Source organism: Culex quinquefasciatus, chromosome 2 (genome assembly GCF_015732765.1).
Source record: "Culex quinquefasciatus strain JHB chromosome 2, VPISU_Cqui_1.0_pri_paternal, whole genome shotgun sequence".
Lineage (NCBI taxonomy): Eukaryota > Metazoa > Arthropoda > Insecta > Diptera > Culicidae > Culex > Culex quinquefasciatus.
In genome coordinates, this window is record NC_051862.1 from 154,396,007 (window position 1) to 154,423,608 (window position 27,602).

Sequence of the window (27,602 nt, forward strand, 5' to 3'; positions counted from 1 at the left end):
CGTAGAGAATTGCTCAGATGTTTTAACCATGTCTCAATACTTTTGTCAGGGTTTTGATAAAAAAAGAATTCTAAATTTGAAGCTCTAGATGCTCAAAATGACTGTCCTTATTCAGACTGTAGTCCATTTGCCGCTGGATGACACACAAAAAATTACTAAAGTTTTATTTTGAAAGGTTGAATATTGGTATTATTTAACCCTGATAAATATGGATATATATAAAAATTACAATTACACGTCATAAAAGTAATTTTCCACATTTTTCGACAAAATACAGAGAAAACAATTATATAAAGGATCATGTATCAACGAATATCTTAACATTTTTCTTTTACTTAGTTGATTAGATAACGGTCTGATATACGACCTCTAAAAAAAATTGGAGAAAAATGATTCCATTTTTATTTTATTTTTTCATCTGTTGATGTTTCAGAAATTTCTTATCAAATTTGAATCTAAAAAAGTATGTCTTGTTTACTTTTTCATATTTTTTTTCAAAAATTTCAAGATAAAATCAAACTATCTTAAACTTTAAAAACATTAAATATTGAACATTTTCAAATGTTAATTTTTGTAGCGGCCTAAATTATTTCATTTTAACAATCTTTGATATGTTTTAACATTGATTGACTAATAGATTTTGAAGACTTATCCTATGTTTCATTAAAAGTATTAATAAATGCCTTAGTTCAAGTTTTTTTTGAAGTTTTTTATTCCAAAAATCATTGAGCAAAACAAAATGACCTGCAAACTATGTTTTTTAAATATTTCAAGAAATGCTATTTTGAATAAATTTAAAAAAAAATCAATTAGCCACTTTTTAAATTTTTAAACACATGAATTGTGGAACCAAAGATCGATAACGCCCTAAAAGCATTGCGGTCAAAAGCAAACTTATGGGAAATTTGACAACCATTCCGGTGCAAATATTTTCAACAAATCATTTCTCATTCATAGAAATGGTAAAAACCCCGAAAATGGCCAAAATCCCAGTTTTTCCAACATGTCTGTTTTTGAAACCGCTGTTTCTTAAAATTGACTGAGAATGGATCCCTCCGATCGTTTTCTGAATATTTTGACGTTTAGATCAATCTTAAAAAACCGTTTTATTAGATGATCTTTGTATTTATTTTTAAGGAATGTACTAGTGACATATCAATCTTTCTTATTTTTTGTGAGGATTTTGTAATCCTATTTCCACAAAAATCTAGAACGAAAAATATCGTGGACCCACTTTTAAATTTGACTATGAAACCTAAAAATCAAATTATAAACTCATATAAGTGGCGTACTCTTTTAATTCAGTGATTTTTTTTTTTCAGAAAGCTCGTCAAGTTTCGCACAAGCTTATCTTTGACCACACAAAAATATTTTAAAAATTAAATCGTTCTCAAATGTCAATCTCGAGTGCAACTCTCATCGTATAGACCAAAATGGCTTGTATAAGCCTAGGATAACGTATCAACAATGTTTTATTGATATCTGAGTATTTTAAAGAATTCCATTTTGGACTTGAATTGCTCTAGACCATCGCATTTGTTAAAAAATGTGTTATGCAATTCATTTCAATAATTTAAAAATAAATAAATACAAATAAGTTGAGAAACGATTCTCCCCTGAATCATATTTATTGACACCAAACCTTGGTTGTGAAATCTCAATCAATTAACTTCCATTACTTTTAACCAAATTGACCGTGGCTATTTACGGGGAATTTGCAAAAATAATCCTTTCGTGTCATTTTCACTTTAACTGCCATTTTCCCTGCAACACTCCTCACCCCTTCACCACCACAGCACCACTAATGAAGGGCGGATAAAAGCATTTCCATGTTTTTCACACTGTTCCATCGGAAAATTGTGTATTCCGATACATAATGCATCTCTGTTCGGTCGTACTTTCCTGTCCTTTTGGGGGCGCCAAATTAGCCCCAAATGGAAAACCATTACAGAAGCTGTCACACGCTGCAGGAAAGCGAAAAACACCCAACGTGTGAGAAAAAAAAGAAGGGCGGAAAAATATGACGAATGCTTTCCTCGGGAATTGGACCCTAACGGTTGATTTATTGACCACGAATTGTTTTTCTTTTTTTTTTTTTTGCTGAGGGGGGTTTCACAATTTTCACGGAATGTCAGATTTATGAATAATCTTTTCAAAATTTTCTAAAGTGCCAAAATAAAAAAAAAATGCGTCTTAGATTTTAAACAAAATTTTCTGAAGACTTCAATGTTCAAGTTTCCGTGCCCCACCGGTAAAATCGGCCTTGGCGCCGGAAGCATGGTCACGAGTGAATAAGTCATTTCGTGCCGGGTCAGGTACATGCACGGTGGGACCATTTTTCGTGCTGTGAGTTGCGAGTTTACTCAAGGACGCAAAATGAATGCTGGTAATGAATTGCATCGAGGGAGCAGGACATGAAAATGATTTTATAGAAAATGTAATTTTTATTTTTCAATAAATTTTAAAATGAAGAAAATAATGGTTCTTTAGTTTTAAATTAAACTGATTTACGAAAAAGTGATATATTATTCCATACAAAAAAGTCACGAAAAATCTTTTTCTTGTTAACCGATTTGTCAACCAGTAATTCAGATGGCGCCGGTCTCGTGACGGTGTGCCTCCGTTGGTTGGATGAAAATTTAATAAGTCAGGAAGGTAAAAATTATTCCCGTTGCATAGTTTCTGTGGGTCACGAATGCCGGCATTTCGGTATTTGGGCTGATGCGATACATGTCAGGCGACAACGGGTGCAGCACAGCTTTGTGAACACGGGAAAAGAGGTGGCTGCTGATTGTTATGAAATTGCAGCCTTCCCGTTGTGTACTTTTAGTGGGTTAGTCAGGTGATTCTGTGCATTGTAACATGCGAGCATGGTTGTATTGATTTTTGGTGAACTGTTGAGTAAACTGGGAAATTGACTGGAACATATTTAACTTGATAATAGTGGAATGTACTTTAATTTATTTCAAAAGCAAGGGTTTTTGTTGTTGTAATTCTTGATATTTTTATAATATTTTACACATCACTCATAACTAAATTGGTGGGACCTGCCTGTCTGCCTGTGTGGATCAATAGGAACGCGCACTGGACTCACAATTCAGAGTTCGTCGTTTCGAATCCCGAGGCGAAAGCAAAACCGCATGGTTTAAGAGGGCACATTATAATGTGTTAACGTCGATTCCGTTCCGGGACCTTTTTTCAACTCGACACTGGCTAAACCAACTTGACCGTTTTGGTTCCATTCGATCCGTCTCATAAGTCCATAAGTTTGATAAAGTAGTTCGAATGTCATGGTTACGACAGATTTTGGCTAAAGTCTCTAAGTTTAAAAAATTAGGTTTTAAAAAAAACATTATATTATATATTTAATGAAAAGTTCCTTAAAAGACTATTCTTCTATTTAATAGATATTGGTGAATGTAAGATTCCACTAAGCAATAGTTATGAGCATTCTAGTGATAATTCGATGTCTCTGTGCTCTCTTGTACTAAGCTTGTTGCACAGTAAAAAACGTGGTAATATTAAATTTTTCGGGTACATCTTTTATATCTGAAGCAATGTGTAATTTTAAATCTAAAAATGTGTAATTTTACCAATTTTCTGGTGTAATGTCACTTTGTCAGTCTAAATTCAGTCGAAACATAAAAAAGGTAATATTCAACCTTCCAAAATATCACAATTTTGTACTGTTTGCCAAAAGTAATCTTACAATTAGAATTTTGTATCTCTTTCCGAACTATTAATTTGAAACAAATTTAATTAAAATTAATCAAAAGTTGTAACAAATTGATCCTCTAACAGAAAAATACTGTACACTTTGGAAAACAATCAGCTTTAATTTTAAATATTAAAGTAAATAACTTCATTGTTTGCAAACTTTCTATAATAAAGAATTTTTCTATTGTTAGTATACCATTTCTGAAACCTTTTTATATTTTTTAAATATAAATCATTTCAAAATATAAATTTCCTTTTTTTTATATACTGTAAAAAAATTGTTTAAAAAAATAATTTGTTATTATTATTTTTTTATAAAACAACATCACCTTTTTTAAATTTTTGAAATTGTTGTCAATTAAATTAAATTTATAATTTCTACAAGAAAAAAATCATAAAATTACATATCATTTCGTGAAAAACCTACAATTTATTTACGTTAACTGAACCGTAGCAATAAATATAACGAAACCGTAATTATTTTTTGTTAGATCAACATTCTTTTCAAATTAAAATACTGATCATGTTGATTTCAGTTTGATGAAATGTTGTATCATTCCAAAGAAAGTTATTTATTTTTCAACTGGTAAAATAACTGGTTCGGCAATTTTCAAAAAAAAAAAATATTGGTTTCAGGCAGCGTTGCCAGATAAATCTGGAAATGACACTTTTCAAGTGTCTGACAGATTAAAGGTTAATAATTATTCTTCTATTTTAGATTTCAATAGATTTAGCAAGATTTTTAGTTTTCAATCAATTTAAAATTATATTTTTACCATTTTTTTTTTAAATTTCAAATAAATTTTAAGCAACAATTAAGTAATGTTATGGTAGTAAGTTGAAGAATTCAGTTTATACATAAAAACTTAAAGCAACCCTTTTTTTGTTCTCTCATTTAGGTAGTTCTTTTTTTCGACTCTTTGCCAGATTTGTATGACCTGGTAACCCTGATTTTAAATACTACTTTTAAATTGTTTGAGATAATTAGTTTTTCCGTTAGTATTTTGTGAAAAATGGTTCTAAATTTACCAAAGTATTGATTTTCTTCAATTTCTCATAAAAAACTGACGATTATGAGATAAACAAAATACACATATTTAAAAAAATAAGAGGTAGAATCTATTAAACGGAAAAAATATTAAAAAAATAATCACAACTGAATGAGGGCGACATTTCTCGGAATAGTTCGAAACTGTTTTGAACTTTTAGAGCTCTAAAACAAAACAAAATTTCAATATTTTCAGATGTGACCATTTGAAGGACGTGTAGATGAACAATCCTAAGCATTATTCGTTATTCGTAAAAAGATCAAATACCGATCCTAAAACGGCTCTGTTAACAAATGGCTCTAGGCCATTTTGAAAACTAATCCAAGATTTGTTCAAGAATGTTAAACAAATCCATGTATAAAAATCTCAACAATCTTATCAAAATCCAAGGTAGATCAAATTATCCAAATGCCCTTTTTTAGGCAATTGATTGTAAAAATAATAAAAAGGCATATCTTGTATCAAACGCATAACGGTTACCAAACTGATTAGTTTTTCACTAAATGAAGATTATTTTCCAAATAACTTAAAGTAGAGAAAGAAGATCTTTTGAATAATGTTTTGCTCAACACTAAGTCAAGATCAGTTTTTTTTTATTTTGATGTTGTTTTTAGTAATGAGCCTCTTCTAATTTGAACAAGTTTCAAGAACATTAATATTTTTGACCCAAAAACTGGTGAGATCAACAAAAGGTTTTCAGTGATCCCACTATAACGTACACACTTTTAAATTCTTATTTATTCTTAAATTAATAATGTTTAAATTGGGTTGAAAACTGGCATAAATTCCTCTTTATTTGTATAGATAATCATGATAATATAAACGCATTGAATTGATTAAACTTTCAAATGCAAAACTATCCATTATGCATAATTTCGTCAAGCATAAAACTTATCAACCCAATCAACGTTGGTTTGAAAACAAACGAGTCATAACTTTCACAGGAAGCCCCTCACTAATCCTGCTCGTGACACTTCAATCGCTAATACCTTACCCCCGTCCAACTGTACACGGCACGTTAATTTATACCGCAAATTAATTCCTTCCTTACGAGGTCACCAGGCCACCAGGCACAAGGGTAGTAGGACTCGTTTTGTTTCCTGCTAGCTTGCAACTACCACTTTGGTAATGGCTCTTTTCCCCATATACTTAAAGCCACCCCCTCTTTGGAGACCACTTTCGAAGTTCCCTCAAGTTGACATACTTGCATCAACTTTTTTCTTTCAGTGCAAAGGGAGTCCAGTGTGGGTGGCTTGCTGCAGACCAACAACGTGACCCACTCTGCCAGACAGGGGGGGAAAAGGGCTACTCACTCGAGACACCTGGTGACAAAGTCGATAAACACGGTGTCGTTGCACCGGAGCGCCTGGGACAGCGTTTTCGAGGCTGGTTTCCGCTTGCGGCCCTTGGAATTGGTGATGCACCGTGGAGTGCCTCTGGAATCTGCGGAAGGAAAAAAGAAACAACAAGGGTTAGTCCATGTTGGTTTTTCGATACGATGGTGGAAAAAGGGCGAGGCTTACCGAAAAACAACCTCCTCCTGGTGGCAGTATTGATGAGATCATCCGGTGGAATGCCCAAAACTTCCATGATACACGCTAATTGCTCCACTTCGTTCTCCCCGGGGAACAACGGATATCCGGTGTACAGTTCGGCTAGTATGCATCCTAAAAAATGAAAATAAACAGACGGTATAAAAGTTTGCTGTTTGGAAACAAGCTTAAGTGGTTGTCGGGAAAAGTGGCAGACTAGTCTAAACATGGTTTCAAGTTTCAAGGTTGTGTTTAGTAAAATTTTCTGATGCTGCAAAAAGGATAATAAGGATGTCAAAGAATCAAAATAGATTCAATCATATTACCGTATTTTATTGCAAATGTTGTAAAAAATAAAGATTTCAGCATACAACATTTGTTACAATTCAGAAAAAAAACATTTGAATTAGATGATTGAGTAAAACTAATGTTTCCCTCCTGAGCAATTCTTTGCCAAACGATTATTTTTAGATTTGGATGAAACTTTGTGTGTACTTTTCAATCATCAAATAAGTCATTTTGCATCATCAGTTCGTCCATACAAGTCTCCATATAATTAAAATGCTATTATAACCAATTTTCTGATTGATTTGGTAACTTCAGCAAAGTTCTAGGTATTGTGTAGAAGTTTCTTGAAAAAACCTACAATGTTAAAAAAAACATTTTGAAAATATTTTCATTCGAAAGATCGGAAAACTTTACGATACTTTCATTTTTGACATTGAAAATAAGACCCATTTTGATGAATCAGCGTCTTTTCATATAGAATATAGATATAGAAATTAAACTAAACAAATGAAGAATGAGTTTTGGGCCAATTTTCCCAAACGGAGAATAAACTGCCTTTTACAAAAAAAAAAATATTTTAATCAACATAAATGTATCAAACTGTCAAGTGCAAATCGTCATTTTGATGTAAAATTGTCTGATCTTAACGATAAAAATATTTTCAGATTTTTAAAATATGACCTAACATTTGAAAACGGCCAAAAATGCTTTTATAGTGGAATATGGGTTAAATGTACCCTATATGATTTTGCGGTAAAAAATGGGGAATTGGGGCAAAATGGACCCTTTGCCGTTTTGTGCGGTGGATGAAACCATCACCAATCGATTCCCCGATTTTGATTTAAAAAAAAATTTGCGACCAATATTTCGATTTATTTAAAAAAAAAACTCAGTATTGATTCAAAAATTCATAACTTGGTCAAATATTTTTGGCCCCTTCTGGAAATTTCTGAAAAGTTGGCATTTTATTTATTTAATTTTGTTTATACACTTGTCTTGGAAAAATGGTTCAAATTTTGTTCAAATTTTGTTGTACAAAAGTTGGCATCAACCCCTAAAACATATCAGAAAATAAAAAAAATAGTGACAAAAAGTGAAATTAAAAATCACAAAAAAAAAAATTGCCGCGTATCATATTTTTTCAGTGTATTCCTTATCCATACCTACAATTTTGCTGAAGACACCAAATCGATCAAAAAATTCACTCAAAAGACACAGGTTTTTGAATTTTCATATATCATTTTTGTATGGGCAGCTGCCAAAGTTGTATGGAAAATTACATGGACAAACTAATGATGAAAAATGGCTTCTTTGGCCATACCGATAGCACCAAGAAAGTTCCAGCCGGATTAAAAAATACAAAAAAAAACGAATGATCGAAATCTTAGAGAATTGCTCAGAAGGCAAAGTTTTACATGAGATTTTCAAAAAAAAACTAATTTTCAGACTCCTGAATATTTTTTTTTAAATAATTTAGCACTAGATATAAGTCCGCATTTTTTTTTCATTCTTTGATATTTTTTAAAAACGAAAAAACACTTTTGGCTGAGAAAGGACATAAATACCCAGTAGTGCTCTCAATTTTACAAATCGTATATTCAAGGATAAAAAGAAGAACATTAAGTTAGAAGCAAATTTAATCACCAAGTGAAATAAAAATCAGCGTATATATTTTACAACTTTTGATCAGGAAATTTAGATTTAAAGAAGAAATGCTGATTAGATTTTAGGAAGAAATGTTGATTTATTCCACTGCTTTCGAGATAAAGCCATTAATAGTTCCCCAATATTTCTGCAGGCTTTTTTTAAATAGTGATTAAAATTGATGTTATTTTAAATAATTTCAAAAGGTTCAGTTTTTTTCCTCTAAACTTATGTTACAATTTTTGAAGGATTTTGATTGCTAAAATATAGCCACAATCTGAACAGAAACAGAACAATAAGGTATTTTGAGTTTCACTCAAAAATAATCGATACCTTTGCAGCTATTGGTTAGGTTGTCAATGCAAAATATAAGAAAAAATAATCTTCTTCTCTGTATTTCGTCTCATAACAGCTATAGTAAATAAATAACAATTACTTAGAGATCAATAATTAAATAAAAGAATCCAGAAATTTAACAAGAACCTTCCCTCCACCAACACTGAACGTTGTAAATTCATTAACCAGCCCTGCGGAAATGTTCCCCTTGTTAGAACAGCGAAATCTACTACCATTTCATGCCACCTCCAGCTTGCCACCGGTTACAACGACGGTTGTGGCGATAATTAAATCGAACATGCAATGTTCCAATTGAACCTTTCCCCGCCGTATACATTATTTCGAACTTCCTTTCTCCGGGGGGAGCTAGAAAGGAAGATAGTTAAACATCCCTTCCTACGTTCCGTGAGCTCAGCAGGGGGATGGTGGGTGGTAAATAATTGCGCACCCATCGCATTACCACCCACGATATGGTGGGAATGCTTCCCGTTGGCCCTTTACATTAGCTGGGAGTCAGTGATGTGAGTTTTTTTTTCAAAACGTTTTTTTTAAATTGTATTTAATTTTCATATTAAACATTGTTTGAAAAGAAACTAATTTCAAATATTGTGTCAATTTGAGCTTTCCCAACCCTGATGCGCTCAAATAATTGGTCCGAGCATAATTCGCATTGCAGCAAAAGTTCACACCGAGTAAAATTGCCCTCACGGCGAGGGTGTGAAGAAAATAATATGGAGCAGAAGAGGCAAGGCAGTTGGACAACTTGTTGAGTGCTCGCAACTCCAACATCCACGTGAGCAGCTGGAATGGGCCAAACGCGTGCCAGTGTCGTATCAACGACGGTTTGCGGTCGGTTCTACGAACCCTCTCTCGATCCACCAACCCCACCAATTTTCTCTTCCGGAGGTCATGGTCATTGAAATCAAGATGGTTCACGCGCGCACACGTGAAGCATTTTTCTTTTCGTGAACTTGGCCACACAGCATGGAACGTGCGGATTTACCGCCAATGTCCTTGCGTGGGTTCATCGACGTGTGAGTCAACGATTCGGAGATGGAGGTTAGGTTTGTGGCTTTGCGGGATTTGGCAAGTGTGTGCCGATGGATCGATTCTGTACGTGATTATTTCGAAGCTTACCGGCTCATTAGTTTGGCATTGGCGAAATGGAAAAAGGTCACGATTTTTATGTCACCAATATATCTTCTCTCACTAAGAGATCGCAAACTTGAAAATCACTTACATAGTCAAATGTAAGAAAATTAAATTAATTCTTTTAAATTTTAGTGATGAATTTGCCAACTTGAACAAACTGCAACTGCTCAAAATTCTTTTAATTATTGCTTTCAAATTCTGTTTTGAAAACTGTAGATGATAAACCTAAAAAAACTTACCCAAGCTCCACATGTCGATGGGCGTCCCATACGACAGTCCCAGTATAACTTCCGGCGACCGGTAGAAACGGGACTGGATGTAGGTGTAGACCTTGCGGTGCGAGTAGCACGAGCTGCCAAAATCGATGACCTTGATCAGGCTGCTGCCTCGCTGCTTGAGCAGGACATTTTCCTGGAAAAAATTACAAAATGTCCACATTATTGAAAGAAGACATTTCAAAAACACTCGAAACTTACAGGTTTAAGATCACAGTGGATGATGTTCTCCGCGTACAGTAGCCGGAGACACTTGACTATCGAGTTGCAGAACCGCCGGATCAGGCTCAGGCTGAATCCCTGGTAGTTGTTCTTCTTGATGAGCTCGTACAGGTTGAGGCTGTAACGGAAAAATAAGGTGGAGAGGGGAAACGGTAAGTTATGGCATTCAATTAGAAAGTTTTCCAGCGCAAAAATCGCGTGCCGAAAAGCCATTTCGCGATGACATTCACTACCGTTTTGATGCTGATTCGATGATTAAACTACCTTCAACTTTAACCTCCCTCAGGGTGACTCGCATGCCCAACCTCTGGGGAAGATCATCATTTTGTCAATAAAGCTGCCGGGGCAAAAAGTTTTGAACCCCGCGAACCAGCAGGCTTCACCTTAAAATTGACATTGTCTTGCGGAATGGCTGGTAGCCATGAACCGAGAGTTTGTTTTTAGAAGGTTGAGGATATGACTTTTTGTGACATTTGAACGCAATTTAAGCTGATTGTCGCTGCTCCGGTTGAGGAAGGGATCAAACAGTAATTAAGTGCACTATTTGTCACGGCAGATGGGAGTTTTGAAAATTTAATGAGCAGGTGAATGGTATGGTATATAATTTATTTAATATTTTTTAAATGTATAACCTTGTATTCGTCAACATTATGAAATCGAATGAATTATTTATCATCAACTTTACTTCTTTATATCTCAAGTATTTTTTTGTGAACTTTTCCGTTGATTTCCACAGTTGAAATTCGGGGAAATATACCTATTCCCAGCACTCAAAATTGTGGTGTCTGAACGATGCTCGATAATCCGGGTGTTCCTTGTAATTTACTAAAACAAAGTACATCAACCAGTAGAGCAGTTTTTTGTGAACATTTCTGTTTAATTTAACGTTTACCGAAAGTTTTTCCTATTTCTTTAATAAGCATTTTAAAAATATGTGCACGGGGATTTTTCGAAAATACAAAAACAAACCGGATACACTCACTCATCACAAAAAAAATCGAAAAAGGGGTCATTCTTATGCAAAATTAGCTGAACTTTCCGAAAAAATACTTTCAAAAGCACATGATTGAGTTTTTGGGGTTAAAAATTCGAAAAACTGGTCAAAAATGGTCAAAATCATAACTTTTTCAAAAAACTTTTTTGTAAAATTCTGATAACTCGCGAAGAATACATGCAAACCCCTTATGTCTATATATCAACATTTTTGTTTTTGTCTCTTCTACAACTTTGTAGAACATTGTAACACTCTAAAATGTAACCCTTAAAACTATTTTTTAACTTTTATTTTTGATGAAAAATCGTTTTTTTTCGGAATTTTGAGTATGCTATCAAATCGGGCGTCTAATTTTACACAAAAGTCCCTTTGACACCAAATTTCTATCTCTTCACGGTTGCAAGCTACAAATCACTGAAAAACGTGTCTTAGTAAAAAACCAGAAAAATGAAAGGGGTCGTACCGCCCCACCGTCACGAGATATCGAAAAATGGACCTCGGATTCGTGATCAGGGACCAAAATTACCCCTAAGAGCATAGTTTCACGAAAATCGAAGAGGGGTCGAGGCAACTGCTGTGTGAGTTGGTGGAGAATGACCCAAATCTATTCTGGTCATAAGAGAATGCACTGAAGCCCACGCTATTTCTATTATCGGCCGAGTGTTTTTACAGCGCACTTTTGTGGCTGACAGGCGCTGCCAGTTCATATACCTAATATGTACACAACTTTAAGGTTAAAAGTAGTATTTCCATAGAAACTGTCCTGGCATCCGGGATTTTCATGATAAATATTCATTTTTTGTTATGGTTTTTGGTTACTCAATGTTGAGATTCTAAAATTCAACTTCGAACGAAAATTTTGGCTCAGATATTCCAAAAATAGATCCAGACAAACGAAATATAAAGGGCAGTATTCATAGTAGATTGTTGCATCTGATGAAAAGGTACACACAAATGAATTATTGCTACACAAATTGACTATAATGAGTTCAATTTGTTTGGAATCCGACAGAACTCCACGACCAACAGTTTCCGTTCTGTTTACACCAAAATCGGTTGTCGTTTCAGACTACCGGCTTATCTATTTGTACATTTTCCGTTAATATCCAATTAGGGTCAACATTTGGCGTGCTTTCGTCTGACAAGCTTTTCTGTCACTGAAACAAAGGGGGATAATCCGTATCCTCGTTGTGTGTTCCCGTTGAATGAAGCAGCTCGCTTTTGGTCGTGGTGCCGTAACTGGGTTTTCCCGCCCCATTCAATTTCTTTGGTGGCTCCCCTGAGAGTCAACCAAACCCTCCCCAAACAGAGGGGAAGCTCGCTCTATTTTTGGCACCGAAAAACAGCCTTTTATTTGGCAGCGAGGAAAATTTTTGATTTATGTGTTTTGGGCTTGCGCTCCTGTGTCGACCCGTGGACTTCATTTAGCGGAGCAAAATAACATAAAACATCCGAAAAAGCTCAACTTTTGCAATCAAGCCCTGGTTGGATGAGCGTAAAAAATCCCAGAATAGAAGCTCGTTCTTTTGTGGTCACTTACAAGGTCGACCTCGTAAAGTGTCATTAGTGACGTAATTGGGTGAATTCGTGTTTAAGTAATTGAATTACAGCAGGTGGAAAAATATTTGTTCGATTTTAGGTTTTTGAAATGGAATTAAACACAATTTTATTGATTCTAAGTTGAACAGTCAACTTCCTGACAAATGCTACCTTAAGGTCTCCTCTTCAACTGGGTGCCATTTAAAATTAAAAGACAAATTTCCGCCATTCTGGAAAAACTTTCCAAATTTGATATTGGCACGAGTCAGGAAACGCAAAAAAAAAAGAAAAGCAATGGACATAATTTCCCTCCCAGAGCGGCAATTATCACGGCAAAGTGACTCCTCCATAACCGGATTTAATAGCCTTAACAGTCCTAATAAGAAGGGGTGGGGGGGGGGGAGAAAGGTCCCACCAACTTCCTAATTAATTATCTACCGCCGTTGATCTTTTGGGTAAGGAAAAAAAAGAGTCCTTCCGAGAGACGACAAACTTTCACTTAAGTCAAACGAGCTTTCCATAACTGTTGTGACTTTTTGACATTTTCATGCTTTGGCGTACTCAAGAAAGAGCAAGAAGAAGGAGACGAGCTTAGTTTTAAATGGCTATGGCCAATTTGTCAAAGCTGCTCTGCTGGCTCGTGTAACCCATTAAAATTGCAGGAGCTAAATGTCATACGGAAAGCTGCGCTGGAAAGTTAAACAGCCATGAAAATGGAAAACTTTTTTCCCCGCGTGCGGCTCGTTTGATTGTGCTCTGTGATAAGAAAAGTTTGCGTCGGACCGGGCTTTCTGGGTTTCCCGTTTGGCATTGTTTCGTGAAGTTATTTGTCAGACATTTGAGGTTATTAACGGTTTATTAATTTATACATTTGACTTATAGAAAGTTAAAACAACATCAATAAAATAAATCGAATAAGCTATTTTTAATATTGAAATAAAAGTTACTCATAATTTTTAAACAATTTTTGGTTGATTTGTGTGTATTTATTTCTTAACAATTTTAAAACGTATTTTGTTAAAAAAAAATCAATGTTGCATGCAAAATTTTGTGCCAAAATCAAAAAAGAAAACAAAAAACCTTTCATCATTTGTAGTTGAAATAAATGATACAATCTCCTTTAATTGTAAAAGCGTTCACAATTTGGTAAATTTGTTAAGGCCTACAAAAAAAATAAAAAATAAATAAATAAATTTTAAAATGATAATAAAAAAAATTAAAAAAAAAGATGTATTATTCTTAGAACAAAGATTTGACAATCATAAGGGAGAACATTTATTTTAAAATCGCTGTTTATATTCATGATATAATATTATAGTACCCTAGAGTGCAAATTGTAATAACACCGTAATATTCAAAAATTAAAAAGTACAAAGTGAAGATTATTTAATCCTGTCATTTAAATTTTGCAAAAACTAAAATCAAATATTTCCAAAAATAAATGCATTTCAAAAACTTTACGAAAATCTGAGCAAATGCTGCTCATGTTACGTTGTGTTTTTAGATCATTGCAAATATGATCGATTTGGTGTCTTCGGCAAAGTATTAGGTTATGATTAGGACTTTCGACATTTATAATTTGGTCTAAACCAATTAAGGAAAATTATTTCACAAAAGTAACATTTTTTCATATTGAAAATCGGACAAATAGCTTCCAAGATATCGTATATTGAAAACTAAGGCTTTTCCCACTCAGCTAGCAAAATCTAAACTAAGAAATATCTACCCTCCCAGCAAAGGCTTATGAATTAATTTCAGTTTATAGGTTCTCTAAATATCTGATTTGCAAATGTATCATCCTGCCGCAGAATTGTAGAATTCTAATGAAAAATCGAATAGAAATTCAAAACATAGCTACAGTCTAATTAGGTGACACTTGAAAATCATCAGTATCTCCGAAACTAATTGCATGACTTTCAAAGTTCCAAAGAAAAAAATGCAGGATCTTTTGGGCAGCTTTTCTTTCAAGAAGTATTTTTAAGATACAAAAAAAAACAATATAAATCGAAAATTTTAAACTAAAGGCAGCTAAAACTTGAAAACGATGCATTTTATCAATAAAAAAGCACAGTACTTAGGATTAAAAATTCTCCTTTGCTTAAAAAAATATTTTTTCAAGTTTATTAAACACGATCTTTTGTCAAAAAATTATATTTCCTTAACCATAGTTTATACGTTCACTATGGCTTAGAAGATTTGTTTTTAGTCTCCTAAAACATATGAAAAAATCGAAAATGAACGCATACGATTTTGGTAATTTACCTTTTAGTGATAAAAAGTGGAATAATCTGTGTGTTTTTTCGACACCCTTTTTTGGCGAAAAGCCACCAAATCGATGGGAGAAAATTCTTTCTCAAGATACAGAATTTCATGCATTTACAGACCTTTACAACCAGCCTCCAAAATTGTTTGTTTCATCTAAATCGAAAAATTAAAATTTTAAAATCGCAAAATAAAATTGTTAAATTGTAGAGAACTACTCAAATAAAACTGAGCCGAGGGAGAATCGTCTGTTTGATGCTAAAAATCTCGAAAAGTGGTTAAGCATTTTGCAGAAATGTTTGAAAATTTCTGAAGTAGACTGAATATTATCAGGATACCTGCAATCTGGTAAATTTAAAGATTGTCTTTTTAAAAAGCTGCTTGAAGAACATTTATAATTTGAACCAGAATGAAAACACTTTGGGAAAAAAATTACTTAGAATCATGAACTTTTACTGTGATAAGGCTTTTGCATAAATCACACGCATCGAACAACAAGCCAATAAACCATAAATTAGGACCATTCTACAATGTTTGGCAGCCTCATTCTTAGTCAGCATTTTCATGGACAAAATGCGCCGGAACCCTAGAAAGCAAAGGGTGCCAAAAGATCGATTCCGGCGATTTGCTTCGGCGGGAAGCATTCAAGGCAGTTCAAGTTCACTCCATAATTGGCCAATTTTTGGGAGTGCCCATAGGGGTGCCTTGATTTACGCGGCTATCTTCCTTGTTTTATTTTGTTTTATCATAGGTTCTTAATAAAGCGCAGTCCAACCTTCGCATGACTTTGTAGAACTTGGCCTTCAAGGCTTGCCAAACGTCCAACTGGTGGTTGATTTTTCAAAAGTTAGCAAGTTCAAGACTCAAAAAGTAAGCTCAAAAACAAGACTAATCCTTGCACGTGGTTTGATGAACTGGGTGAGCGTGCCTCGGAATCCGGATCCAAAGTGACTGACAAGGGTGGGTGTAGTCATATGTAATCACGAATATTCGTTTCAAGTCACGAACACCTGGATGATAGTGGGGGTGGAGTTCTGCTTTTGATTTGGGGCGCTTTTAGTCTGAAACGGTACAAGACCGTGTGCTCCGAAAATGGTTTTGGCGGCAGGAAGTTTAAAAATAATCACTAAGGACGGTTAAGGATACACGAAAAATTTTCAAGGTAGGCTTCGTGGAATTATGAACGTGGACATGATTGTTGAAATTTGGTCTAAACTATTCATTGTATTGATTGTCTTGATTTCATCCACAGAGTAACACAGAGCGAGCAGTCCGAAGAAATGTCATTTTATTTTTTGGCTCAATAAGGTTTGCTGGTAGCAGGCGTGCGATGTACCTGCGATGTACCACAAAGTGGAACCAAAAATCAAATGGCAGTAGTGACTCTGTCTTACTCTGTGTTTCATCCTTGATCAATTTCAAGTTATGAAATGTTTTCTGTTGATTATTCTTTGGCTAAATTCTAAAGGGCACTCAGAACTTTGCACCCCAAAGGGTGCAGCAACTTCAGTTCAGTGTCATTTTCAGGCCCTCCCAGCCGCATCGAAGTAGACCTGGTCCGGGCAGAATCTCAAACCATCATTCAACATCCACCTTTCGGCCAAAGCGGAAGCAAAATTAGCAGTTTGGAAGAACAGGAAAACTTAGAAAATCCTCTCGAAGACCTCTTGGACCATCAGCAGCAACTTAGAAGACCAAATTTCCCCAAACCCCCATCCTCAACGTTCATCAAAGTCCCACCTTTCAAGATGCCGCGCCGATACTGCTGCTCTCCCTGCTCGTACCCGTGTGGACCCTGCGGACCGTCCTGCGTAAGTTTGACCCTCAATCGCTTCTTTCCCCAGGAATGTCCTCACCGTAATTTTTTCCCCGCCTTCAGGGACCCTGTGGACCGTGCTATGACTCGTGCTGCCCGGCCTCCTGCGGACCGTACAGCTCCTGCTACGGAGTGTGCTCCCAGCCCTGCGGACCCTGTGGACCGTGTGGACCATGTGGACCCTGTGGTCCGTACTGTGGACCGTGCTAGGAAGGCGTGTCCTGGGCCTGAAATCGCTCGTGCGTATTGAAAATTCCAAATTTGAGAAGGCCCGTAGCTATGATTGAATAAAGCGAAGGTTTCAGAGGAAGCAAATTGATTGTTTTAATTTTTTGTTGGTGATATTTTAAAGCCTTTTTTGACAATTTCATTGAAACATTTGGTTGCTGTGAGCCGTCCTTTTTTATACTGTTGGAAGTTACAGCCGTTATCTGGGCTTTCGGTTTACCGTTACCTGTGTGAATCTTATCATATTTTTTTTATTAACTTTTAAAATTTGTTTTAACTAAGGTAAATTTCATTTAAGGATTTACAATATTCTTGCTATTTTTTACTGTCCAAAATAATAATACAGTTCTTCATTCAAATTTTATAACTGACAATACAAAATGTGTACGTATATCAAACACGTTTTGTTGCTGTATTTAGTCTCGGCAATTTTGAAGTACAGAGCGGATTTGCTAATTCGAACTGAACTTCATTCGAAACCACTTGCTCGGAAATCGTCGAAGAATGTGGTTGAAATGTAAACATCTTTTTGACAACTTGTTTTGACGTTTGATGGTTTTTTAATTCGAAAACATTCTTATTGTATTCTGGAGCAACATTTGAAAAGGGCGCATAAGCATTTTGACAGCTGGGACTATTTTGCTAATTCTGTAATTGTAATTGTAATTTGTTGTTTTATTGGTTACGATAGCCTGTTAGTATAAACTGTGCACCAGGTCAAGGATTTAAACATAACGAAAAATTACAGTTGGATCCAAAATAAAACGTAACAAACATCAAAAACTGAACTAAAGCTAAAGCTGATTAATAACTAATCATTTTAAAGAATTAGTAATTCTGAACCAAAAGATAACTTATTCAACTAAACCCGCAGTGTTAACAGGTAGCTAGGGAGGCCAGCTCTAATGATTTTTTTTTTTTAGATTTAATCTAGTTTTGTGAAGAAGTAACCTGATGGCTCGGAATTTGCAAAATAGTTCCTTCCAGCAGTCAAAATGCCTATCCGCGCTTTTCTCGTGTTGCTCCAGTATTTAATTTTGTAATTTCGTCGCTATCGTGTTATCTTGACGAACGTCGATTTTGGGCCACTTTGAGTTAAGAACACTATTTTTGCAGCAGAATCGCAGAATGTTGCGTTTGTCACTTTTGTCCGATTTCAGACTGGGAGGGCAACAACTAGAGCGTCCAATTTCCCGTCCCGAGAACAAATTTCCCGGGAATTCCCGGGATTTCCCGTAAAAATATATTTCCCGTTTCCCGGGAAATTTATAAATTTCCCGGGAATTCCCGAAATTCAAGCGGAAGTATACATTTTCTTAATTTTTTTGATCAATTTTTTTTAAATGCTCTAGAAAAAATTAAGAAACACAATTTAATATCAAGATTTGTTTCTGATAATATTAGTTTCTGAAGAAACTGGAAATACCCCTTGCTTATTGAAAATAAACTTTTACATTCCAAGTACGAATACGAATAGTTTACGTTTTTGTTTACCATGATCAAATTAGATGAAAATTGAATTCGTATAATTAAATATTTCAAATAGGTTTTTGCAAGCAGAATTACTTCAATTCGTTAAAAAAATTCAATTTAAATTAAAAGAATTATGGAGCATGGGTGCAACGATGGGTGTTAGAAGGTTTAACATAAAAAAAAAATCTAAGAGTGGTAGTGGGATGATGACAATTTATCGTATAATTGAAATCATGTTTTTGTTCCATAAAAACGTTCAACAGAAATCAATTAAAAACCTGAAAGCCAAGTGAAAAAAAAAACATTAAAAAATCATTGAAAAACTACCGTAAAACGGGGTGACTTTGATAGCCGGGGTGACTTTGATAGGTTTGCGATTTTTCCGCAAAATGAAGAGTACAATTAAAATACGTAAGGAATGGTTTAGAAACATACTGACCGTGGTAGAGATGTGTTCAAAGTACCTCAAGAAGAACATTTCATAAAATTTTGACAAGTTTAAAAAGTTAGTTAAATATAGTTAAGAAAATGTTGATGAAAGTCATTATTTTAACCTTCTTAAAGTGTCTTGATTTTCTCAAAGAACATGATTTTTAATCGGAAAACGGAATGCATTTTCGGATTCTTTGGACAATTTTCCACTAGGAGAAGGTTAAAAAAGTTTGTAAATAATAAATAATATGCGTTTTTGAAACACAATTTAAAAAATCTACAAATTTATAGGCAATTTCAGTTGAACAAATTCCATGTAAAATGTGAAAACTTGTGATTCGTGCTTCGAATTCAGTATAAAATGCAATATAAATCGATAATTTTACAAACAAAACTAGTTTTAACAAATTTCAGGCAAAATTCCGACTTTTTAACCATTTTACCTAAAATTTATATTTATTTTGCTAAAAAGCTTATACACTTAGTTAACTAAATATAACATTGATTATTTTTCTTAAAAACTATATCAGCTACTTTAGTGATGGTACATTTAGCGTACAAATAAAGTTTGAACATTTTAAATATGATTTTAACAAGAAAAACTATGACTATCAAAGTCACCCCGGAATTAAAACTAGGAATTTTTAAGGTAACTATTTTTCTGAACATTATTGAAAAAACTTTTTTTCCGAAATAGTGCATGGACTTCATGTTTTAAAAATAATAATCTTGAGAAAAACCTTACCTGTTGGAAAATATTCTAAAAACAAATTGAAATCCTATCAAAGTCACCCCGGATTACGGTACTTTGTATTGTTTAAAAGGTGCCCGAAAAATGCAAACAAGGTTTAAAAACTTGCTTCAAATATTTGAAAACATTGAGTTGTTTGAAGTAAAACAAACACGAGGAGTTAGATTTTTAAAGAAAAACTTGAAAGCTTTACCAATCAAGTGCTGAAATCAGTATAACTTGGGTAAGAAAAATTATTTGTTATGAAAAATAAAATCTGAATGATTTTATACGATTCAACTTAATGTGTCAAACCAAACCCTCTAAAACTGGTCACAGAGGCCACGATTTGAGCTTATAAAATTAGAAAAAATATACATTTTCTTGTAGTTGTATGAATTTTTACATGCAGTTAAGCTATTAGTTTATCTTTATACTTATTTTAACCATTAAAGTCGCTGTATTATTCAATTTTGATTCAAAATATGATTCAGAATCAAGATTAGAGCAATTTTCAATTAATTTAAAATTTCCCGGGAATTCCCGGGATTTCCCGGGAAATTGGTTGAAAATTTCCCGTTTCCCGGGAAATTGGACGCTCTAGCAACAACTGACATCTGGATAAACTTGATTATTGGTTTTCGCAAGAGTTTGCGCAAGTTTGATTGTAAATGATAGTTTTTTTTTTTTGTTAAATAAATACTAGATTTTTCACAAAATACCGTGTTTATTTTAATATACCTACTAATGTTTTTATAATTTGCAATATGGGTATCAATCGAAGCGAATCTGAGAATGCATTTCCACTCAACTAGATTTTTATTTGTAAAATACTTAAATTTTCACAAAATACAGTTCAGACTCGATTATCCGAAGTCTCGATTATCTGAAGCCTCGTTTATCCGAAGCCTCGATTATCCAAAATTTCGATTATCCGAAGTATAATTATTTGAGGGTTTATAAATATAAAAATGCATTTTTTTTTCAATATTTAATTACAGCCATTTTGGCCGCCATCTTGGATTTAAAAATATTTAGGTGTCATATTTAAACTTGACAAAGAAAAATAAGACAAGATTTGTTTTCGTGATTCGATTATATATAATCGAGTCTTGACTGTACCGTAATTTTTAAAAATAATCTAATTATCATAGTTCGTCGTGGTTCGTCCCTGTTGGTTATCACATCAAATCGAATCAAATCAAATAATCTAATTTTCATAGTTCGCAATTTACGTATCGAACGAAGCAAAATTTTTTATGCATTTTCAATTTATTCTAGTGTTTTGTTAAAATATCCAAATTTGTGTATGCATTTTCGCTTCATCTGATATTTTTTTACTCAAATTTTCATAATTCACAATATGGTATTCAAACAATGCGAGAATTTGTATGCATTTTTACTTCATTAAAAAAATAATAATAAAATTTTCACAAAATATCGCATTTTTTCTACTTTTCTCTGATTACTCTGTGTATTGGGTATCTGTAAAGTTAAAAGAAGATGATTGAAAGCTGCACAAACTTGCAGTCTTGACTTAATTTAGCCCAATGTGTGATGCATTTATAACATTTAGGCTTTCCATTATATCGATTGACATGATAGTTTAAGTATAAGAATATATTTAGTGATTTATTGTTTAATCACCATAAGTGATTGTAAATATTTACCTGAGTATTTTGAAATTATTTTTATTATATTATTATTTCTTGTTTTTCAATATTTATAACATAAATTTATTTATTTATAAATAAATAAATTATTTTAGAACAAAAATCAAGCCAAATAAAGACACCAGAGAAGACACTGTCTATTAGACAGTATTTTAGATGGACAACCCTTCTGATATTTTTCTTATCATAGCAGGCATTGGAAAAATAAAATTAAATCACCTGCAAAATCAAAAATGTCATTCAGTTTTCACCTTTCGGCAGAAGCAGTCGCAAAATTCCCGTGAATCAAGAACGAAAACGATTCGAAAATAGTCGAACAAATCGCAACCAATCAACTGAAGATGCCTTGCCGACCAAGCCCTTGCTGCAAGCCTCGCTGCTCACCTTGTAAGAGGTTCTATCCTCCCGGCGGACCATTTGTAAGTTATCCGCTAGTCTATTCTCTTAAAAGATTCGTATTATAAAATCTATCTTCCTCTAGCTAAGCTCCCGATGCCATCCAACCTGCGGCCCCTGGTTCGCGATGTGTGAACCGTGCTTCCCGTGTGGACCCCGCTGCTGGGGACCAGGTGCCTGCTGTGGCCGCGTCGAGTTCTATGACCGCTAAAATGGCTTTTCTTGCTCAAATAAACGCACGATTTGTTACGAACTAAACCCCCCCGCTAGACTAACTCACCTCATTAACTCGAAACTGATGCACAGATGGTTCCGGAAGTAAAAGTAGTCGAGCATGTGTATCACGTTGTACGACCCGTCGGCGTCCTTTTTCCGCAGCTCGTCCAGTATCCGCACCTCGACGAGGGCCTGATGGTGGAAGCGCTTCTTGTTGCGGATGATTTTGATTGCCACGTGCTGGTTGGTTTTGTGGTCCAGCGCCCGGATGACCTGGCCGAAGCTGCCCTTGCCGATGACCTCGAGGATTTCGTACCGGTAGCAGACGTGGTCGTGGATCACCTTGTTGTAGCTGCCGTTGTCGTCGTCGTAGCCCGAGTTGAGGGCGCTGCCCGGTTTGGCGTTGATTTTGCACGCGTCCAGCCCGAGGTAGTACACCTCGGGGTATTTTTCGATTTCCTGCTTTTCGTAGTCGGTCAGGCCGGTGCCGTGGTATTTGAGGGCCTCTGGAAGAGGGAGAGAGGGGGGAATTGTATTGTCAGAATTAGCAGGATAGATTGACTTTAACTTGAATTTTAGACTTGAACGTTTCTCTAAGTTTGCAAAAAAAAAAAAAATACATGCTCCTGACTCGGTTATCTTAAGGCCTTGGATAAATTTCGCTACGGATAACCGAACCAAGAATTTCTTTTCGTTGTCTGATGTGTTTTTGATTGTCGGGCTTAGGCATAACCTCTGATTTAGCATTTTTAAATCCAAGATAGCAGGCGGTGATGAAATATTGCGACCCTTCAAATTTGACTTGAATGAGGTCTCAGAACTCTAATTTAATGTTAAAAAATACTTTTTTGCAATTCCGTCGTGAAACTACTTACTTTTCCTGTCATTCTTGAACGACGAAATAGCCTACTTTTCTGTACCAAAAATAACAGAATCGAATAGCAACACTTTTCAAAATAAATGCGGAAAAGTTCTACTTTTCAGCACTGAAATGGGTGCTGAAAAGTTGAACTTTTCAGCACTTGTTTCGAAAAGTAACACTTTTCAACATTTTTTGATTTAAACGATTTATTGACAAAATACAAGAAAATTTTACTTAAAATTTCACTCCAATGGGTGTTTTTCGGAATTGCAAAAAATGTTGTATGGAACTCGTTGCAAAACTTGATTTTTTCAGCACTTGACGTATTTATCCAACTCGGTGAACCTCGTTGGATAAATGTACGACTCGTGCTGAAAAAATCATCTTTTTGCAACTTGTTGCATAAACTACTATAAAAACAGTAAACCAAAATAATAAGAAAAAATATATAATACAAGTGCTGAAAAGTTCATCTTTTCAGCATCCATTCAGTGCTGGAATGTAGAACTTTTCAGCATTTGTTTTGAAAAGTGTTTCTATTCGCATCTTTTATTTATGGTAGAGAAAAGTAAGCTATTTCGTCGTTCTAGAATGACAGGAAAAGGAAACAGTTTCAAGACGGAATTGCAAAAGCAATTATTTATAAGTACTGGAGACTCAAGGAGCTATTAGACTACGGCATGCAAAAAAACAAACTCGCTCTTTTTTGTGTTTGACAGTTTGCAAAACTTTGAAACAAAGTATGCAGGACGTCTAAGCAAACAAATCGTCGCCGTCGTGCTAACTTGTCGTACGGGCATTTTGGGCCAAATAGAGTTAAGAACGCCATTTTGTGCAGCTCACAATGCCTCATCTTTTGACCTTCACAGATCCCCAAAATTCGATTTCAATCCTGAGATATTCAATGAAAACCAAAAAAGCTCCGAAAAATTTTGTCACTCTACATATAAAAGAAGTTTCAATCCTGTCGTGCTATCTTGTCACTCCCTGAAAATTGATGTAAGTGCGACAAAGGGCAAAGGGATTTCAGGTCAGAATGCGTTTGACGCACGTACAAGTTAGACTACCGTAAACATTTGTAATTATAACTCGGGACTCCAGCAACCAACTTCAACCAAACTTCGGGACAATGCACAGAATGGTCAGCCAAACAAAACGTGTTTGTTATTATTTACATTGCGTGCTATCGTTTTTGTTTATTCAAGGTCAAACATTAAAACGCGTTTTTCTCGGAACGTCAAAATGGCGGGTGCGACACGATAGCACGACGACGTCGAAATGCAGGCAAACTGCCAAACTTTCAAAAAAAGTGTTTGTTTGCGAGTATGTTTGTTTGTTTGTTGTAGTTTAATAACTCCTTCACCAGTGCAAAGATCAGCAATGAAATACAACAAAACTTAAGGCAAAATGCCCAGAATGATCAGCTTTATAAAACATGTTTTTTTGTTTACAATGCTTCAGTTTTTTGTTTTCTTCATATAAAAAAAATGCATTTCTCTTGAAACGTCAAAATAGTAACCAGTGACAAGATTGTACCCCAACATCGATATGATTTTTGTTTTTGTATTTTTGAAGGTATTATCTTCTCTTGAATATCATTTTTCCCTTGGATGAATTTGAGTATTCATGTTTTTACCTAAATGTCAGTTAAGAGCGAGGTAAACAATCAGTAATCTCATTATTTTTTCTATAATTGCTCATATTTTCACAACCAGAGACGCAATTTGCAATTTAAATAAAACAAATTTGTGGATTTCCTGATCTTTTTGAAACAACTATTTACAGATATGGTGAGACATTGTGAATGTTAACAAAAAACATCAAAGGCGTCATCCATAAAGTATGTCACGCTCTAGGGGGGGAGGGGGGGTCTGAGCAAGTGTGACATTGCATGTTATAAGTATAGGCAAAGCGTGACAAAGGGGGGGAGGGGGGGTAAATTTTGGCCGATTTTAGCGTGACGTACTTTATGGATGAAGCCAAAATAGTGAAAAAGTTTAACCAAAATTTGCACAAAATTTGTTGAAAACTTGCACTTAATTTAATTAAAACATTTTCAACGGCGACTTCGACTTTTTTTATTCAAAAAAATAACTATTTAAAATTATAACTTTGGCAAACCAATTTTCATCATTCGGTAGATTTTTATAAATTTTTACATGCCCTTTGTATAGAAATTTGTATGAACAAATGAATGACAAAAAATAACTTCAGTATGCATGTACGCTAAGTTCCGCTAAGTTTCAGCTAAATCAAAAATTACAAATATTCAGCTTTTGATGCAACTTCAGAGAATTGCTCTTTGTTGAAAAAAAATTGTACAATCGGTTGTACATAAAATAGAACAGCAAATCGAAGGCTGAAAATCTGGAGAATCGCTCAGTCCATAGTATTACTGAACTGAAACATAATTTTCCGGATGTCATAAAATCTTTAGAGAGAATTCCTATGAGAAAATGATGGTAAAAATCTGGCAACCCTGCTCATAATTATGAGTGCTTAGGTGATATTTATAAAAATCGATGTCAATATCGAATTCCTACACAGAAAAAAAAAGTTGAATTTTGGATTGTTGAAAATTTGATAGGTTGAATATAACCTCTTTTTTTGAGTAACATTACCTAATCAAACCATCCACATTAACGACCCCCGGGTCTTTTGTGGTCTCTATTGCAAGTTTCTGCTCGAACCTAGGAGTCCGAAGGCTTGAATGGGGAGAGCACCCAAACTTCTTTCTACTCCAAGGAACCTTCCACCCCAGTGTTTGAACTGACGACCTTTGGATGGCGAGTCCAACCGCCGCCAGCGATTCCACCGGAGTAGGCTTGGTTTGGTGTGTTGTTTGTCTTTATAGAAGGGAGACGACTCCTACACCTGGAATGACTTAACGGCCTAACAACAACCAAGGCCGGGACCGACATTTTACTTCCTCATCCGATGGAAGGCTGGAGCAGATGGGAATCGAACCCAGAATCATCCGCTTACAAAGCGGACAGCGTAACCATTCGGCCACGCACTGCCACATTACATAAATAATGTGTAAAAATGTGAACCTGATGAATATTCATCAAAAACTGATGAAAATTCATCATTTTCTGGGGTAAAATTAATCATTTTTTTTTTGACACAAAATCTGTCACCATTTCCTGATGAATATTACCATAATTTTTTTCTGTGTATCCAAAAAATCATAAAAATTCTGGCAACTCTGTTGTCATATTGCCAATTAAGAAAAATAATCGAACTTTTCTAGGCTGAACGGTGTAAATATCACGGTTTGTTTAGAAGTCTTTCTTAAAAATTAACGAACTAAAGAAAATCTGGCAACCATGTCGTGAGATTCAGTGTGATTTATGATAAATAGACTATTGATGAGAACACTCTTGAGTGTTCTGATGTGTTTTTATTGTGTTTTTTTCTTTTTGTTTTAGTGTCTTTTTCAAGGCTTTTTTTAACCAGATTTTAAAGAATATCATTTTTGTGTTTTTTTTTTCAAGTTTATGTCGCACAGCTTAAATACCTTGAAGCTTATTTGACAAAAGTCTTCAAAATGTCAATGGAAATTAACTGTAACAACTTGAACTACATTTTCCTGCGTGGGTAACTAACTTGTAACTTGTAAGCATGTTTGAGATCATTTAAAAATTTTACTATTATTTGTAAATTTCCAATGTACAATACCTGTTTAATGTTTCATTTTGATTTTGTTTTCTTTCAAACTTAGATATTAAGATTATTAAGATCGTTGTACTAATCTTAGACTTAGACGTAGCTTGTCTGATAACAGCAATATTTCTGATTAATTATAATGAGCAAAGTGATATTTAGACATTTTTGAATAAATATAACGTTATACACGGAGAGACCGTGCCCAGAAATTTTAACAATTAAAATTGTTGATTTTACTTTCGTAAATTTTAACAAAAACGTACTTGTCACTGCCAATTTTCAGTTAAATTAACCAAAATTTAGTATTAATTTAATAACCTGTTTGTTAAAAATGCTAAAGGCAAAAAGCTAACAGATTTCCCGAACTCGAATGAACGTGCTCGACTGTTAGCTTTGGTTTTAGGAAAATCAAAAATTTTGTTGGTTGAATATAATTTACATTTGGTTGAATATTTAAAAGATGAACTTGGGTTTGTTTACGTCTGTCATTTGAAGTCAGGATTCGAACGAGAGCGGTCAATTTGTTGAGTTTGTGTTGTTAATTATGAAGTGAGAGGATGTGAAAGGTGAAAATTACACTATTTGGCTAATGTTGAAGTGGCAAATCAAAGTGTTGCAACTGGGGAGGTGGAATTGGTGAGTAGGTTTGATGATGATTTCTTTGCAGGTGATAAACTATGACGACCTTCGCCATCAGGACCTCTAATGCGAGTGAGTTGAACACGTTATAAGAATGTTTGATGGAACGAGAGGCCAATAGAAGGGAAATGCGGGCCGACTCTTCACGGATAGAGCAGCCCGGGCAAATTTAACAAAATGTTGGTTAATCCAAGTAAGTATGGGTTTATTTTTCCAAAATAATTTATCTAATGTGATTCTTATTAGAAAACTGAATCATTAAAAAGCTTCGTGATTACGACGGATAAAATCTTAATGAACCATTATTTTTTTTCAGAATCATCAATAATAAATTACATAGAAATGCGTACATAAAAAATAGAGATGAAGTAAAATATAAAAAAATAAAAATATATATAAAATATATAAAAGAAAATAATTATTCTCTTGAAAGTTTTGTTGCAATACGACTGCTCAAT

At 34.5% G+C, this 27,602-nt stretch overlaps 1 protein-coding gene across 2 annotated transcripts in view; it reads right to left on the reverse strand.

Annotated features, from left to right (window-relative positions):
- Positions 1 to 27,602, reverse strand: part of LOC6036162 (dual specificity tyrosine-phosphorylation-regulated kinase 2) — a 178,123-nt gene that overhangs the window by 16,043 nt on the left and 134,478 nt on the right. For both annotated transcript variants that reach the window (XR_005277073.1, XM_038252068.1), the window contains exons 4-8: positions 22,039 to 22,480; positions 10,195 to 10,333; positions 9,958 to 10,129; positions 6,290 to 6,433; positions 6,080 to 6,209 (exon numbers count right to left, since the gene is read on the reverse strand). Coding sequence is in view for 1 of the 2 variants with exons in the window: in XM_038252068.1 (XP_038107996.1) it covers positions 6,080 to 6,209; positions 6,290 to 6,433; positions 9,958 to 10,129; positions 10,195 to 10,333; positions 22,039 to 22,480 (1,027 nt within the window). In the remaining variant the exon portion in view is untranslated. The remainder of the gene's footprint in view (positions 1 to 6,079; positions 6,210 to 6,289; positions 6,434 to 9,957; positions 10,130 to 10,194; positions 10,334 to 22,038; positions 22,481 to 27,602) is intronic.